General features: G+C 50.0%; 1 protein-coding gene across 1 annotated transcript in view; it reads right to left on the bottom strand.

The window, feature by feature from the left end:
• C7 (complement C7) overlaps positions 1-18,388 on the bottom strand; it is a 571,431-nt gene that overhangs the window by 483,069 nt on the left and 69,974 nt on the right. The window contains exon 4 of the mRNA XM_085631170.1: positions 3,612-3,753. Coding sequence (XP_085487296.1) covers positions 3,612-3,753 — 142 coding nt within the window. The remainder of the gene's footprint in view (positions 1-3,611; positions 3,754-18,388) is intronic.

Here is an 18,388-nt window from a genome sequence, read left to right as displayed (position 1 = left end):
GGCCAGTTCCAGTATATACTATTTAATTTCCTCAACAGGGCCTATCATATCCTGGCTAGGCTCTGTATGATTTTACCAAACTCCGCCCTGATTTGTCCTTGTTGTGCATTGCCCGAGGTGGACCTCATTCACATGCTATGGGCTTGCCCCTCGCTGCGACAGTACTGGGCCCAGATTCTCCATATTCTCTTGATCACGACTGGTCTTGTCATTTCTGAATCCCCAATGAGCTTGCTTCTTGGCCTTTTCCCTCGTTCATCTCTTCACTGGCCCACCTATAGATTCCTGGACCTAGCCCTTATTTTAGCCAGCGTGCTGCCGTTATGAGGTGGAAACAGCCCTCTGTCTCCTCCATTGCTGCGTGGTCTCCAGTGTTGATTCTGTGGGGCATGTGGAGAATATTCTGTTGCATAAAGAGAAATGGGCGAGTCTCCGGAAATATTACATATCACAAGCCTGGGATATGCTACTGGAAGTTTAAAATTATAACAAGGGATGACACCTGCCTGCTAGGAGGGCTCTCTGTGGTTTCTTTCACTTGCAGTTTCCCCATTGGGATTTGGGGGGAGGTTGAATAGGTGACCCATGGGCTGGGCTTTGACATGGCGATGGCATGGTTGTCCTCTAGTTACATGTTTTTTTCTGCCCATGAAGATGTATACAGGATTCACAGGTTGTGGGCTGAGTCCAAGATTTGAACCCTGTTCCCCATGTTGCACAGTTAGTAGCTGCAACCACTAGGGCCCATCACTTGTCATGAAAGCTCTGCTGGTTTTGGGCTCAAGGTTCCAGGAGTACCACTGCAGACATTTGGCTTGAGCCTGAATTGCTTGAGCTTTCAGTGACTCGCCCACTTTTATCACTTATATCAATCAATCAATCAATCAATCATTTGCAGAGCGCACTACATACCCGCGAGGGTCTCAAGGTGCTGGGGGGGCTATTGGTCGAACAGCCAGGTCTTGAGTAGTCTCCTGAAGGTCAGCAGGTCTTGGGTCTGTCGTAGGCTCAGTGGGAGGGTGTTCCAGGTCTTGGCGGCGAGGTGGGAGAAGGATCTCCCGCCGGTTGTTCTTCAGATGCGAGGGACGGTGGCGAGTGCGAGGTCAGCGGAGCGGAGCTGGTGGTTGGGGATATAGAAGGAAAGTCGTCTTTTGAGGTAGGCTGGGCCGGTCTTGTGGAGTGCCTTGTGTGCATGGATGAAGAGCTTGAAGGATATCCTCTTGTTGACGGGGAGCCAGTGCAGGTTTCTCAGGTGGGGGGTGATGTGGCTGTGGCGTGGTACGTCGAGGATCAGTCGTGCAGATGCGTTTTGGATGCGATGCAGTCGTTTGATGAGCTTGGTCGGGGCTCCCGTGTAGAGAGCGTTTCCGTAGTCGAATCTGCTGCTGACGAGGGCCTGGGTGACTGTTCTTCTTGTGTCTGTCAGGATCCACCTGTAGATCTTGCGGAGGGTGTTGAAGCAGGAGGAGGAGACGGCGTTGATTTGCTTGGTCATGGAGAGCGTTGAGTCGAGGATGATTCCCAGGTTGCGTGCGTCGTCGGTGGGTGTCGGGGCTGCCCCCAGTGCTGTCGCCCAGCAGGAGTCGTCCCAGGATGAAGGGTTGGAGCCGAGGATGAGGACCTCTGTCTTGTCCGTGTTCAGCTTCAGTTGGCTGATCTTTATCCAGTCGGCGACGGCCTTCATTCCTTTGTGGAGGTTGGATTTGGCGTTGATGGGGTCCTTGGTGAGGGAGAGGATCAGTTTTGAGGTGGTGCTGTCGGGCGACGTGTGCGCGCGGGGCCAAGTAGATGTTGAACAGTGTCAGGCTGAGGGAAGATCCCTGGGGTTTGGCGCAGATGATCTCGGAGGCTTCGGATCGGAATGGGGGGAGGCGGGCGATCTGGGTTCTGCCGGAGAGGAAGGAGGTGGTCCATTCCAGAGCCTTGTCTCGGATCCCTACGGCGTGGAGGAGTGCGCGTAGTGTGCGGTGGCAGACGGTGTCGAAGGCGGCGGAGAGGTCCAGGAGGATGAGGGATGCAGTCTCACCGTTGTCCAGCAGGGTCCTGATGTCGTCGGTGGCGACCTCGCAGATTGAATTGTGTCTCAGTAGTTACTGAGGAGGTCTGCGAGACAGAACTCAAGATGGAACTCACTGGAGCCAGCAAGGAGAAACAACATCCTATCAGCACAAGCTCCTCAATAGCGAAGAGGCAGAGCACTCAGGATTCATTTTGATCGTACTGGGAATCCTCTACAATCTTCAGATCAGAACTGTCATGTCATACATTCCCGTATTCCTCAGTGTTAGAACTTATGATAACTTATGTCTGTCTCCTGTGGTCACAGTCCTTCTAAACTGCAAAGTGGGCGAGCTTTAGGAAAGGTTGCAAATAGGCTTTGCTTCTTATCCAAACTTAGATGTCTGCTAAAGGCTCACCTTTTCAAGTAACAATTCTATCTGGACCTACTTGTAGGCTAAAGGTGGAACAGTACCAAGAACAGTTTTCTTTCATCAAGTTGAATGTGTGGTCCCTGCTTTCAGTGATTTCTGTCTGATTTTCCGGATTGCTGTTTGTGCCAACTCACTCCCAGCCTTTCCCACATACCCATTTCTTTCTCCAATCTTGTAAGATACACCTACGTTATTCTTTGAAAATCCTTTAACATAGCCATTGACAGATTCATAAACTCTAGACCCTTTTTCTAACAGTGTCCAATAAAAACAACTTGGGTGCTACCGAAATTCCCTTTTAGGTCTGGGTTCGAAACTGGCCACTGCAAATGCTCTGATGGTGCATGACTTTGTGAGCTAATATAAAACCCATCTGTTCCATACGGTAAGCATATCTAATGTAACCAAGAGAACTGTATATATCACCAACCCCAGGGAGAGTTCACAATATTTAATTTGTCCAGGCTTAGTCTTCTTTCATAAAAGAGGACAGATGTTTGTCATGTATTGTTTGTTATGGATTAGCATGTGAATTCCTTTAAAGGGTCGTATGATAGCTGAAATGAATCATAAATGAACATGTCAGAAATGCACTTGGTCTACAACAGAAACTGATTAAACGATTATGTGATGCCTCATACCCATAACAGATTCTTGGAAGGTTTCTAGTTTTCAATACTGGTCTTGAGGAGGGACAACTCCCAGACGCACATGGATATGGAAGATCAGGAGAAAACAGTATTCAGCAGCTCAAATGGATGCCCAAAGGATGCCTTAAAGCACTGACAACGATTCAGAGATGTGTGGAGTCTTGCGAGAAGACTGGAAGAGAACTAGAACCGTTTTTGGATGCTTAAGGGCTGCATTCGGGAGCATGGATATAGGCTGTCTTTGGAAAAGGTTCTGGTCTGCCCTCCTGCATCAAACAAGTCAGACAAATTGCTTCTGAGAGTGGCTAGACGAAGACCCAGCAAAAGACAGCAATATCTGAAAATGATTCTCCTCTGCTTATTTGCCCTCCCCTGCTTATAAACAACATTTCTCCCACAACCATACATCAACAAAAGCAATAAAAATTGTTATCTTTAGTGCTTTGAGGGTTCAACAAATAACCAGTTTACAAGATACAATAATAACTAAATGAGTAATAAATATATTGAGAAAGAGATCATAAACTACCTGAAAAACACCTAAAACGATCACCACATCCATCTTCTGTGAGGCATCCTCGTGTAGGAACACAGAGCTGGGTTTCAAAGGTTTGTCCAGCACAAGGATGACCACCAAACTGGGCATAAACAGCTATTGTCCTCCTGCGTGTCTAAAATAAAAACATGCAAGATTTCTAATTCTTAACTTTCCAATATATTTTAAAATACTCACAATATGCAACATTGTTTCATGTCAAAAAGTGCCAATGCTTTTACCAATGTAAAATCACAAAAAAATTATACTCAACATACAGAAGCCAACTTTTTCTGCAATGTTTAATGATTGGCTGTATTGGTACACTAAGACTTTCATTACAAGTGTCACAGAAATCGTGAATTTACCAAAAGTAGGATTTTATGGCACAAATTGTGATTACGTGATGTGCGGAGAGACTCATGCAGTCAAGATTTCTCTGAACATGCTTTGTCTGTGAAAAGTAAGCAGATTAGATCCAGAAAAATTGGTGGTATTGATGAGAAACTCGTCGGAAATTGGTGCACAAACTCCAATTTCCGAGATAATTCCTCAGGCAATGGGTTGATTTTTATTTATTTATTTATTTAATGTTTGATTTATACCAATATTGCCAAACAAACATAAAAACCCAGTAAATAAAATACACTCGTTTATTAGTAATTTACATTGCTTAGGAACTTGTATAGGCAGTTAAATAAAATTCATGAACAACCTGGTTATAGGAAAACATTCAAAATAAAAATGATTTATTACTAACAAATATACATCCTGTCATACTCCTTATATTTATATCTGTTTTAATACCTAATTTCTTAAACATTATTATAAAAAATGTCCTAATGTATTTCTTAGTGTTATAGTCTCACGTTTCATTATATACTCTAACGTAACTGTTGTCTTACAATTATTCAGTCTCTTTGTAATTGGTAATAACAAGAATTTCCTCTCAAAGTGCAAAGTCGTGCAGAAGAATATAAGGTGCTGTTAGGGTAATTGTATATTATTACAAAACGGACACACAATAACTATTTTGATTACATTGTCTTGTAGTCTTCATTGTATCTGACCATTTATCTATCCTGTTCTTAATTTAACATCCACCTTCTGATTTCTTATGACTGAATTGTTCTCTGATAACAACCGAAAGAACCATGTCCCTCTATAATTCACGAGTATATCTGGTATCCTTCCTACGCGGAACGAATACAAATTATATTATATTACCTTACTTACTGACTTTAAAGTCTGTTTCCATCCACTTCACTTTATATCGTCCATCTTTATATCCAGTAAATTCAACTTAGTTTTTTATCCCCAGTACATTCTTATTCCATTAAACGTATAGTGTTAAATCCGTATGGGAGTTCAAAAAGTATCAAAATGAGCTAGGCGGTGCACTTTTCAAACAATATCAGTAGTTTAAAGTTCTTTTAAGAATTAATAAATGTTATTAACTAAAACCATATCTACTCTTAAAACATGTCTTGGAGAACCTTGTGGTAACCCAATCCATCTTTTTCAGATTGATCATCAGCATCCCCAATATGGCGCCAACCCTGCGCAGTCCTCAAGCCATGTGCAGGAAGTCCGCCTCCGCCAATTCACCTGGGGTATGCGTCCGACGTAGTTCTGTATATGTTGTGTAATCACTTTGGCGATAGGTAGGCACGATGTAGAACATAGAAGTGTGACAATTTAAAACGCGCATTACATGAGACTCCTCACACTAATGCACAAGCTTTTACCCATTCAGCCGATCCCGCCGCAATGCTCCATATAAATGGGAGTACCTTGAATCCTACTCTGCTGCGCTTGCCAGCCCAGATGAGTGCAATCAAGAGGCTGTCCAGTTTTTACAATTCAGTGGCCTATGGGACATTGTGTATTCTGTATGACGTAGAGGAATCTGGGCAGAAGCACCATCTTGGCAACCCCAATCTCTCCACTAACTGGCAATGGTAGGTCTCCACCCATATGATACTCATACTGTTTCTCAATTGTATGTGTCACATGCATACCCAGATACCAAACCTATCTAGCTCCCACTTCAAACCCAGGTCAGGGAGAGGATCTGCAACATCGCCGTCCCACATGGCAATGGGAAGTATTAGGAATTTGGCTACAATCAACCTGAGTCCTGACAGCCTCCCAAATGTCCACACCATGTCCAGTTGAGGCCTCATTTATGAGGAATTAGTGTAGAGCAGCACCGCAGGTCTTCTTGCTGCCCTGCCTTGCACCAATGTAAAAGGGCGGGAATGCACCGAATTTATGAAATAAGGTGCACTCCTGTCCTTTCTCCCTGCGCTGGTGCACAATTTTATGCCTTCCTTCACAAAAACAATCCTAAGAGGCATTTTCCTCTTTCTATGTGTGCTGAAGGATGCAGCACACATTGAAAGAGGAAACAACGAGGAGAAATGAAAAATATTTCCTCTCGTTACTCCTGCTCTATGGAGGCACATGTTTTTGGCACTGCCTTAGGTGTACATGATTAAGTAAATGTGGGGCAGCATTCAAATTCATGGGTGTTGTGTGAGAAAACCCACTGCAACACCCATGGAACGCGTCCTTGACGCAGAGTAAGGCAAGGCAGCGACTTGCGCTGCTTTGTCTTACTCCATATCTCGGAGGCCATGCAAAGCCACGCAGAGTGGTTTTCCGTCGCCTCATAGATATGACTGAGAGGCTTGCACCGCCCGAGTGTCAAAAAAAGTGAAGCTCAGCTGGCACAAGCCTCTCATAAATATGCCCCTATATGTTCAGTAGGTCTCGCCTATATCCCCAGTCCAAACAGTGTGGCCCTCAGATAGGCCGCCAGTGACTCTATAGCCAGTACAAACATGAAGGGAGACAGAAGGTAACCCTGTTGAGTTCCCCTCTGTATTTCCCATCTATCTCAAATACAACTTCCATACCGGATGCTGGTTGTTGGCGCTAAGTATAGCAGGGCTACCCATTTCAGTACATTTGTGCCAAATCCCATATGCAATTAGACTGTCCACATGAAGTCCCAATCAATTGTATCAAATGATTTTTCTATGTCGAGAGCTACCACCGCCATCTCTATCTGAGAATCCTGCACAGAGTGCATTAGATGAGTGAACCAGTGGATATTCATGAGGGTACTTCTTCACTCACCAACTGCCCGATTACCCCTGCAGTCTATTAACCAGGATTTTGGAAAGGGTTTTCGCATCCACGTTAATCATGCAGAGAGGAGGGTAGGAGTCAATCTTCTTTGGGTCCTGATCTGGTTTAGGGAGCATGACTGTAAGGGTATCTCTCATGGTCTAGGGGAGTGCACCCCTATCCCTTGTTTTGTTGTAGACCTCCAGCAGCTTCTTAGTTAACAATGCTGGATATGGGGAGGAGCCTAGCGCGCAACCAAGATGGCCGCGTAGGTGCGAGGCTCCCGTGGACCTCCGCGACCTCCTGAATAAATCCTGGAAATATCCTGTCCTTGTGAAGGGGACTGTGTCGGGGAACCCGAGCTGAGGCATTACTCGTTTTTTGGGCTCGAATCGGACCCCGAACACCGGTGGGAACATCGCCTGAAGATTGCGGCCTTCTCCTCGCCGGCCCCCCGGATTGGAGTAGTGGCGTGATCCGGGGACAAGGTGAATAACAGCGGCGAGCGGGGCTGGGCGACTCGCGTACCCCGCACTTTCACTTTCGCTTTTGCGCCCTCCTTGCTCTCTGGCGAGGTCGGGCTGCGGAGCGGGGTGCGGTGGTGTTGCCTTGTCCCGGTGCCCAGCTGACCCGCCTGCGGTGGATCGACCCGCAGCTCTGTGGTCGCCCCCCCTTGACACCCGTGATCTGGTGTGACGGCCCGTTTGGAGATCTTGGCGCGACGGTGGAAGGGCCAGCATGGCCACCAAACAAGATGGCGACCGGGCGAAGGTTAAGACGACCCGCCGTGGTACGGCGCACCAGGCCAATAGTATGGACCGCTACACGCTCCAAAGGGGTTCTCCGGAGACAACGCGGTCATCCCCGGTGGGCCCGACGGAGGCACCCGCCCATCCAGTGGATCTAACCCTCCGGGATGTCATGGGCGCCATCGCTGAACTGAAGGCCTCAGTGGACCAGCGTTTTGACACCTTGTCGCAGAAAATTGACTCGGTCCTGGTGGATGTGGGACTTGTGAGGGCGGACTTGTCAAAAACGAATGACCGAGTCGACTCCCTGACCCACACCACAACGAGCCTCACGACTGATGTGGTGGCCCTCCAGAAGGAGGTGCGCCGGCTTGGCCAGGCGAGCGCCCTGATGGACCGGCGACTGGAGGATTCTGAGGGTCGCGCCCGGAGGAATAATATCCGCGTTATTGGTGTGCCGGAGGGACGTGAGGCGGAGGCGGCGGACCTCTTCGTGGAAGACTTGATCCTGACCCACCTCCAGCCCCGGGGGCTGAGTAAGTTTTTTGCGGTGGAACGTGCCCACCGCGTCCCCGGGGGCCGCCCTAAGACCGGTGCCCCGCCACGGCCCCTTATTGCCCGAATCTTTAATTTTCGGGACCGAGATGCCATCCTCCAGACCTCCAGGCAACAGGGACCGGTCAGGTTGGACAACATGGACGTCAACTTCTACCCAGACTTTACTCCGGCGGTCCAGAAGCAGCGGCAGAGCTTTATTGGCGTCAAACGTCGTTTAAGGGACCTAAATCTTAAGTACTCAATGCTCTTCCCGGCTAAGCTGCGGGTGGAGGTGGATGGTCGCACGCACTTCTTCGACCGGCCCGAGGCGGCTGGGGACTGGTTGGACGCCTTGCCTGGGGATCGGGGCCGGGGGGGTGGGGGGAGCGCGGCTGGCGAGGAGGGCCCGCTGGATCAGAATTGAGGGATGATTGTATTGCCTTGCTCGGGACATTGTTCCTTCACCACGTACTGCTTCTGTAGGTTCCCCTCCCATGGAGGTCGTGTGGGGCCTGCTGGGGGCTTCCCTCCTCCTCTGGGGGACTAGTTAGTATTTAGCTATGGGGCGACAGGCACACTGCACTTTGGGGGGGCTGTCTGGGCTCATGCAGGGGTGCAGGGAGGGGGGAGTTTTGTTGGGACCGGGGGGTGGGGGGGGTGTGTTGTTTGTTTGTACCGCAAGGCAATCCTGCAGCTGTTTTGTTGTCTTTAGACTGCTCGGTGGGGGACGACCGATTGTTTCGACGTATGATGGGGGGTAGGGACTTGACGGTGTTGTCATGGAATGTTAACGGTCTGGGGGATAGGATTAAGCGTGGTGTGGTCCTGCAGTATATAAAACGTATTTCACCAGATGTTGTCTTTCTGCAAGAGACGCACCTTATAGGTAACACCTTTCATGCAATGAATCGGAGGGGATATCGTTTGGCGGCCCACTCTGGCTTCACCTCGGGCTCGCGGGGGGTGGGTATTATGATTAGGAACTCGCTCCCGCTGGAGATTGATGAGGTGCACCACGATGAGAGGGGACGTTACACTGCTCTGGCGGGACGTATGGAGGGTAGAGTGTTCAGTTTTGTGTCGGTGTACGTCCCGCCTGGGCTACAGGCCACTACATTTGCGGACCTGGGGCGCCTCCTTCTGGAACTTCCGAGTGGCCTCTTGGTGGTGGGAGGGGACTTTAATGCGGTTGTATCTGGATCTATGGATCGCCATCCCCCTAGGGACCTCCCTCAGGCACAGGCGTGGCTGCCAGGCCTGTTAGACACACTGGGCCTGGTGGATTGTTGGCGCCTAAAGCATCCCGTATTGCAACAATACACCTTCCACTCGGGGGCCCATGGCAGTCTCTCGCGGCTTGATTACATCCTTGTCCCAGCGGCCCACGCGGGGAGGGTGGGGGAGGTGCGCCATCTGGCACGGGGTATTTCAGACCACTCCCCATTGTTGTTGCATTTCGATGTCATCCCGAGGGGGGATGGCAGGGTGGCCCCGATTAACGCCTGGTATCTGCGCGACCCCTCCATTCGTGCAGACTTGATCACATCCTTGCAGCGCTATTTTGAGGAGAATGAGGGGTCGGTCCCATCTGCCCTCTCCCTATGGGAGGCTTTCAAAGTGGTTCTTAGAGGGGAGGCCCTCTCCTTTATTGCCAATGCCCGGCGGCGCGAGCGGGAGGAGGTGACCCGGGTGGAGGCCGAGATTGCGGAATTGGAGGGTGACCTGGAGAACGGGGTAACAGACGCCAAGTTACATGTTCTGCAGTTAAAGCAGGCGGCCTACCGGGCCCTCGTCACGGAGGCGGCCAGGGGCCTTGGTAGAGAGCAGCAGGGGCGCTTGTACGATGTGGGTGATAAGGCCGGTAAATTGATTGCGTGGTTGGATAAGAGAGAGAGAGCGAGCCGAGTGGTGCCTTTGATTGAGAGTGTGGATGGTGCGTGTGCCACGGAGCCGGAAGCCATTGTCTCCTGTTTCGCGGATTATTTCCGCGGAGTCTACTCCCCTGTTTCTTCCTGTTCGGAAGCGGACTCCGTTGCCCTGCTTCAGGATATTGCACTCCCCTCCCTGACGGCGGAAGACAGAGACTCGCTGGACGTCCCCCCCACCTCGGACGAAATTGCCTCAGCTATTCGCTCGATTTCATCTGGCAAGGCCATGGGCCCCAATGGCATTCCCATTGAGCTATATAAGCTACGCCCGGATGTGCTGGCGCCCCACCTGCGTGCGATGTTCCTCGCGGCTCACTCGCAGGGCTCCCTCCCGCCGGACCAGCGTTTGGCTACAATTGTGGTGATCCATAAGGAGGGAAAGCCCCGTGAACGGGTCACATCCTATCGGCCGATTTCGCTTTTGAACGCGGAGCCCAAAATCCTCGCCAAGGTGTTGGCTAACCGGTTGGTTGGCGTGGTGGGCGATTTGGTCCACCAAGACCAATCGGGCTTTATCCCGCACCGCAACACGGCGCTTAATCTACGGCGCTTGCACGGCGTGCTTGCGCGTGTTCCATTTGTGCGGGAGCCAGCCATCTTGGCGTCCTTGGACGCCACCATGGCGTTTGATACGCTCTAATGGCCATATCTCTGGGCGATGCTCGCGAAGTTTGGGTTCGGCCCGGGTTTCATCAGCTGGGTCAAATTACTCTATTCGGGCCCAATGGCGCAGGTGGTGGTGAACGGGCGTGTGTCGACCCCGTTCGCGCTGGGACGGGGCACGCGACAGGGTTGTCCCCTGTCGCCTCTTCTGTTTGCCCTGGCCCTGGAGCCCCTGGCGGAGTGGCTGCGGTGGCACCCTTCCATCCGGGGTCTCCGCTGGACCCCCGAGCACGAGGACCGTGTGTCCCTCTACGCGGACGATATCCTTTTGTATCTCGCCTCCCCGCGCAAGTCCCTGATCGTCCTAGTTGATGTGCTGCGCTCCTTCGGTCGCAACTCAGGCCTAGTCATTAACTGGGCGAAATCCTGTGTCTACGTACTCTCCGGGGAGGCTCCGGTCCTGCCGCGGGACTGCCCGATCCAGATTGCCTCCCAGGGTTTCCGGTACTTGGGTATATATATCACTCTTGACCCGGAGGCCCGCTATGAGCGGAATCTGCTGCCCCCTCTCCAGCGTTTGAGGGAGGATGTGGTGCGCTGGCGGCGTCTCCCGCTCTCGCCGCTCGGTCGAGCGGCCTTGTTTAAAATGATGTCCTTGCCGCGCTTCCTCTATGCCCTCCAGAACACTATGGACATGGTCCCGGCAAGCTACTTTCGTGAGGTGGAGGGCCTCCAGCGGCGCCTGTTCTGGGACGGGAGGCCGCGTATTGCTCTGGCTAAACTGACGCTCCCGTGGTACGATGGAGGGGTCGCCCTCCCGGACATTAAACGGTATTACTGGGCCTCCCAGCTAGCTGTAATTAATCATGGCCTTTACGGGCCCGCCCTGAACCCGGCATTCGAGATGGACAAGATGCTCCTTCCCGGTGGCGATTACAATCGAGCACTGTACTCTGGCGCGCCCGACTCCCGTCTGACGGGACCGACGCGTGTCATGGTGCGGGTTTGGCACGCGGCAAATGCAGCTATGGGGTGGAAGGACCGTTTGACCCGGGCGTCTCCACTGTATGCCTCCGAGAGGCTGGGCTCCCTGAGGACATCAAAGGGCTTCGAGAAGTGGGACACGATCGGAATCAGCACAGTGGGGGATCTCTGGACGAGGGGGGGATTCAAAACTTTTGAGACGCTGCAGGCGGAGTTCCAGCTGCAGGGCAGTGAGTACTTTCGGTACCTACAAGTCCGCCATGCGCTGGGCTCCGTCTTCCCGGATGTTGCATCCATTCCGGAGTCTTCCCCCCTGGAGGACAGAGTGCTAGATGGCCATGTCCCGGACAGCACGATCTCCCTCATATATAAGAAGCTGATTAATGATAGATCGTGCCTGTTGACTAGTCTGCGCGAAGCTTGGGTGGCCGACGGGCTGGAGCTGGACGACGAAGATTGGATGTCCGCGGTGGCCTCTCCAAAAGAGGTGGCCATCCCGGCTCGCCTTCGTTTCGTCCAGCTCAAGATCCTTCACCGGGTCTACGTGACGGGGCCACGGCTTCTACGTATGGGTTATGCCGTGGACGGACTGTGTAAGCGTGGCTGTGGTGCGTTGGCGACTTTTATGCATATACTGTGGGAGTGCCCGAAGGTGGAGCGATTCTGGCGTGGTGTGCATGAGGTCCTGCGTGTGGTCACGCGTGTAGCGCTGCTGCCTGAAGCGAGGAGGTGCTTGTTGAATGTATGGGAACCGAATGACTATTTGGCTCCGCAGACGCGGTGGGTGACCCTGGGATACATGATAGCGAAACGTGATATTGCTCAATTGTGGGGATCCCAGAGGCCCCCTGCGGTGTCAGCCTGGAAAGAGCACATGGATTGGTGCATGTTCCGTGAAAAGGTGGTGTATGTGGCGAGGGGTAAGCCTGGGGCGTGGGTGAAACTCTGGGGCCCCTGGAACGCCTACCGTGGGGGCATTTGTGAGCCGCCACAGCTGCCGGCTGCCTCGCCTGCTCCGTCTCCCTAGCTGGACCCCCTTGCTCGGCCGCGGGCACGCGGCCCCCCAGTCCCTGATCTCCTCCCATCCCCCTCTTCAGATCTTTCCTGCCACTCTGGATCCCCCACTATGGAGCAAGTGTTGTCACCTTGAATCTTGGGTTGCCTTGCGGTTGTGGTTTTTGTTGTTGTTGTTAGTCTTTAAAATGAAACCGTACTCTGTGGCAGGACGCCGTGAGGCCTGCACCGTTGATTACTCCTGTGTTTCTACTGTGCACCGCTGAGAGACTTTTACTGTCTGTGTGTACTATATTTGTGATGCTCTAGCGGCCGGCCGTGCGGTTGTAGGCCCATAACTGTAACCTTTTTATGGATGTAATAAACGGTTTCAAAAAAAAAAAAAAAAAAAAAAAAAAAAACAATGCTGGATATGTAACATAGAATTCCATTGCGAACCCATCCGTACCTTGGCTTTTGTGTCTCCGCATGTCCCCTATCACCTTTAGTATCGCCTCCTTGCCAATTCCAGGTCCAGAGCTTCTCTTTGTGAAGCCTCCAGTTTCGGAAAATCCAAGCTCACCAAAGAGACTCCTTCACCTCAACTGATCACAAAATGTGTAGAGACCAGCCTGTTATCATCTGTCCTTAGAGACATGATCATAGTTGTCTGGCTTTCTTTACAAAGGAGCCATGCCAGAAGTCGACCCCTTTATGCAACAACTGTCTGTAGTCCTTCAGGGTAAATGTAGTTAGCCAGCCCCATGTCTCTCCATCTGCCAGCTTAGCATCGAATATCTTGTCTCCAATAAGGGATCTTCCTGACCCCCCACCGCTGAAGGTGTGCTAATGTATCTTCTTGGGCCCTTAACTCCCTTCATAGCTGATTCTTAATTCCGTACACCCTAGAAAGGCACTCCTCTCGTAGGTTATAGGACTGCCTTAAGGTCATACCATTCATTAGCTCTAGTGACTGTGGACCCCAAATGGCTTCAAAGACTCTCTCTAGGACCCCCTTTATGCCTGCTCAAAAACACCATCTCGCAGTGCCTCTTGGATTACATGATATGGGGGACAGCTAGGGTATACCGGAGCCACAATTATGTCAGAAGTACCAGAGCATGGTCGGACAAAAACCACCCAGGTGCTCCACTACAACCACCTCCTTGCCCAACGCTTGTGCTATGAAAATTCTGTCCAGCCTGCTATACATACTATACATCTCTGAGTGGGATGTGTACTCGAGTCCTGTTGGGTGCAGTGCTCTCCATGTGTCCAAAGAGTCCACTCATGCCATTGCCTTCGTGAGTGCCCTCGACATGCCCGGTTTCATATTATGCTTGGGGGGACCTGTCTATGTCCTCATTTAAAATGCAATTGAAATCTGTCAAAAGTAGGGGTGTCTCTATGCTCAGCATAAGAATTTCTATCACCTTCTCGAAGAAGGACCTGTCATCGCTGTTGGGGTGTACACATTCAAGAAACTTATGTTGCTGCCATCTGAAGTTCCCGTGAGGAACAGATATCTGCTCTCAACATCTACATATACCTCCCTTAGTCAGAAAGGCACTCCTGGGGCAATTTATATAGCAACAGTCCTCACATATGAGAATTAAGTGGATGTGTATAAATGCCCTCTCTATTTTTTCTTTAGCTTATCCGCCTCTGGATCAGTGAGGTGAATCTACTGGAGAAGGGCTATTCCCACCCCATAGCATCTAAGGGAAGTATGGACACTATAGCGTTTTGTGTAGTTCTGCAGGCCCCTGACATTCTAGGTGATAATTCTAACTTCTCGTGTCATGGATTCTTAAGTCACCCAAGGCCCCCTGCAGCGTACTCTTCTGTCCTATAGCCCAGTGTCTTCCAACGTCCTGTATAGGAACCCCAGTCCCATTCCCTCCCATCCACAACCAACTTTTTGCATTCCAGCATCCTGTTTGTGCCAACTTCGCTTTTTCTGGCTTTTGTACTCTGCGCACTTTACCACTGCTAGCCAGCGCTAAAATACTTGTGCTCTCTCAGTTAAACATTGGACAATTGGCTTACATCCAATTGGCCTATTTCATTTACTTTTAAGTCCCTAGTAAAGTGATACCACATGTACCCAGGGCCTGTAAATTAAATGCTACCAGTTTTAAACTGCCATCTCAACCTGGCAAGGTTAACCTATTGCCGGGCCCAAATTTCCTTTTTTTAATGCATATAGGTCTTGCACAGCCCAGAGGGCAGGGTGCGATGTATTAAAAAAGTTAGACATGTACTTTTAGATTTTACATGTCCTGGCAGTGAAAAACTCATAAATTAATTTTTTACCACTGTGAGGCCTCCTTCTCTCATTGGATAATATTGGGTTACCTCATTACATTTAATAAGTGATTACTTTCAATTGGGAGCAGGTGGGAATATCAAGTTTGGTGTCTTAAAAATTATAATTAAAAGCTCACTTTAACCCCTCATGTTCTCATGACAGAACCATTCCGTCATGTGCTCATGAGCACTAAATCCCTCTGCTGCAAACAGCAGAGGAATTTCTTTGTTTTTTTGGCCTCGGGAGGTGGGGAAGAGCTTCCCCAACCTCCCAAGGCTTTTTTTTTATTTACAATGTAATGACGATCGCACGCATGGCATGCTGATGTCATTACATTGAAAATGAAACTGAAACTTAGTTTCAGTTTCACTGTTTCGATGTTCATGGGGCTATCTCAGCCCCCCAAGCACTGAAACACATGGGAGAAATATTTTTGGAAAGGGGAGAATCCCCCCTTTCCAATGGTACCCCTCCCTAGTGGATCCCTGCTTGGGGATCGCCCTCCAGGGATCCTCCCACTAGGCACCAGGGAGGGGGAGCAGCCCCGTTGGCAAGGGTCTTTGCTCTCCCCATTGAAAATGGGCATTTACAGTCTTTCTGCCCCCCCCAGGAGCAGATGAGAGCAGTCGCCCCCAATCTGCCCCCGGGGGGCAGAAAGCACCCTGGACACCAGGTTTTTTTTGTTTTAAAGGTCAGGCTGGGGGCTACCCAGAATGGGCCTGCAAATGCCCCTCCACAAAAAAATTGCCACATTTGTCCTGCCCCCTCTGGGAGGCAGATGGGGCAATAGCCCCATATCTCCCCACCTTGGGTGGCAGAAAGCTCACTAGGCACCAGGAATTTATTTTTTAAATGTTATGGGGTGGGGGCTGCCTAGAATGGGCATGTCAATCCCCCACCCACCCTCAAAAAATGCCACAGCCTTTCTCCCCTCCTAAGGAGCAGATAGGGGCAATAGCCCCTAATCTGCCCCCGGGGGCGGAAAACCCACCAGGCACCCGGGATTCACTTTTATTTTTAAATATGTAGGGTTGGGGGCTGCCCAGAATGGGCATGCCAATGTCGCCACCCCAAAAGAATTTGCCACAGTCTTTCTGCCCCCACTGGAGGGAGATGGGGGCAATAGCCACTTTCCTGCCCCTGGGGCAGAAAACCCACTAGGCACCAGGGATTTTTTTTGTCAAATTGCATTGGTGGAGGCTGCCCAGAATGGTCATGCCAATGCCCCCACCCCCCTCAAAAAATGCCAAAGTCTTTCTGCCCCCCCAGGAGGCAGATGGGGCCAATAGCTCCATATCTGCCCCCCAGGGGGACAGAAAGCCCACCAGGCACCATAGATTTTTTTCAAATTTCAGGGATGGGGGCGGCCCAGAATGGGCATGCCAATGCCCCCACCCCCAAAAAAATGCCAGTCTTTCTGCCCTCCTAGGCGACAGATGGAGAAATAGCCCCTTGTCTGCTCCCCGGGAGGTAGAAAGCCCACTTGGCACCAGAGTTTATGTTTTTTTATTATATATAGGGGTGGGGGCTGCCCAGAATGGGCATGCCAATGCCCCCCCCCCCAAAAAAGAATTGCTACAGTTTTTCTGCCTCCACTGTGAGACAGATTGGGGCAATAGTACCTTATCTGTCCCACCAAGGGGGGGGGGGGGAGACCACTAGGCGCCAGGGATTATCATGTTTTTTTATATTTAGGGGTGGGGGCTGCCCAGAATTGGCACGCCAATTCCCCCCCCCCAAAGAAAATTGCCACAGTCTTTCTGCCCCTCTTGGAGGAATATTGGGCATAGCCCCTGATCTGCCACCCCCACAGGGCGGCATAAAGCCCACTAGTCACTGATCTTTTTTTCTGCAATGTGCTAGCTGTGGATTTTGGGCCCTAGTGCAGCCGGCACTTAGGGAAACCTGTACAATTTTGAAAGCTAGACACCAAGGGGAATCCAGGATGGGGTGACTTGTGTGCCTCTCACCAGATACTGTTACCCAGAATCTGTCATTTGAGGTATCAATTCTCTTTGTAACTGCACCATTCAATCCTAATTGTACTTGCTTCAGTGTGCAGTTCAGTTATCAATTTTAGAATGGCCTTTGGTATTGCCCATATTTAAATATTCATCCATAACCTGTTTGAGAGGGCATTAATGTAAGTGGTGACTCAACTCTCACATGGCCCAAGAAAACTGATCAGTGAAGTTATCTGTGTGAGGAATCACTGGCTCACCTTTAGTGCTTGCCAATAAGGCCTTCCTCAGAGAAAACTGCAGGTGATATATGTGCAACAACTAGCCACACAAAATACACGTAAGAAATAAAGAATGATAAAACTAGATTTGTCAGTTTGAAATGAGTGTAATAAGAAAATGGCAGGATAAAAGACAATTGGTCATAGGGATCTATAGTTATTAAGAAGACACAAGCATCCTTTATGGATTTCAAAACGGCCATTCAATGATGATATCCTATGGAAAATACTGTTTCTAAAATGACTGTTTCCTACATGCAGTTGACTAGGAACCAGGCACAGGTTTTATCTAGAATCTTTTTCAGCTGTTGAATATCTTTATTATTGTTTTTATTGAAATATTAGCCAATACAGCAAGATGCAGTATTCAGATCATAACGAGACGAAGAATAAAACAATACAATGAGGTATATCAACTATACATTGGCATATAGATTGCATTGCAGATGCTGTATTCTCACTTAACACAACAAGGAAGGGTAAAAAAAGGAAAGAGAAAGGAAGCCACTCAGCAAAATGAAAGGGGTAAAAGACATGCTCCACTTTACTAAGTAGGCGGTTCTCAGGCATGCGCAATAAAGCAACTCCTTGGGCACACCACCTGGTGGGCTTGACCAGCAGCAGGTCAGTCTGGAAAGTGGTCAGCTACTTCTGCATTTGGAGTAGCAGCCACTTCCTCTACCGCTCTCTGTGCACTGAGGAACGTCTCCAAGAGTGACCATATATCTTTGGAATGCGATCTTACAGGTATCTGTACCCAGAAAGCTGTCAGTTGTTCCTGACAATAAGACGCATCCTGAAGCCATCCCATCTTCTGCGGTGATGCCCGCCACCCCTAGTGCATTGCCACCTGGCGCATCACAAGCAATAGTAAAAGCGTAGTCAGTTTGCGCACCTCCAGAGGGACATCCCTCAAGTAGCCGAGGAGCGCAACTCTTAGGGATTGCTATGAGGTCAGATGCATGAGATAAGAGGTCATGTTTTAGTCTTGCAGTTTCCACCAGAAAGCTCAGAGCAAGGAAAATGAATCACTTGAAGCAACTTAGATTGTGTCTTTTTTGGCTTGGGAGGTTGACCTTGTCCTCAAAGAGAATATTTTTCTGATAGTATTTCTACCAGGAAGACAATTCCACAATCTTCGGTGCTGGCTCCTCAGACTGCAGTACTCTTTTCTCAGTCGTAGTTGTAGTACCACAGCTTTGCTTTCTGGACCAAAAAATGTTCAGTTCCAACTGGTCCATTGCAAGCCTTACAGGCATTCATGTTTCTCCTGTTTGATGCCTATTATA

The sequence above is a fragment of the Triturus cristatus genome, chromosome 2_1 (assembly GCF_964204655.1).
Source record: "Triturus cristatus chromosome 2_1, aTriCri1.1, whole genome shotgun sequence".
In the NCBI taxonomy this organism is placed as follows: Eukaryota; Metazoa; Chordata; class Amphibia; order Caudata; family Salamandridae; genus Triturus; species Triturus cristatus.
This window is presented reverse-complemented; position numbering and strand designations above follow the sequence as displayed.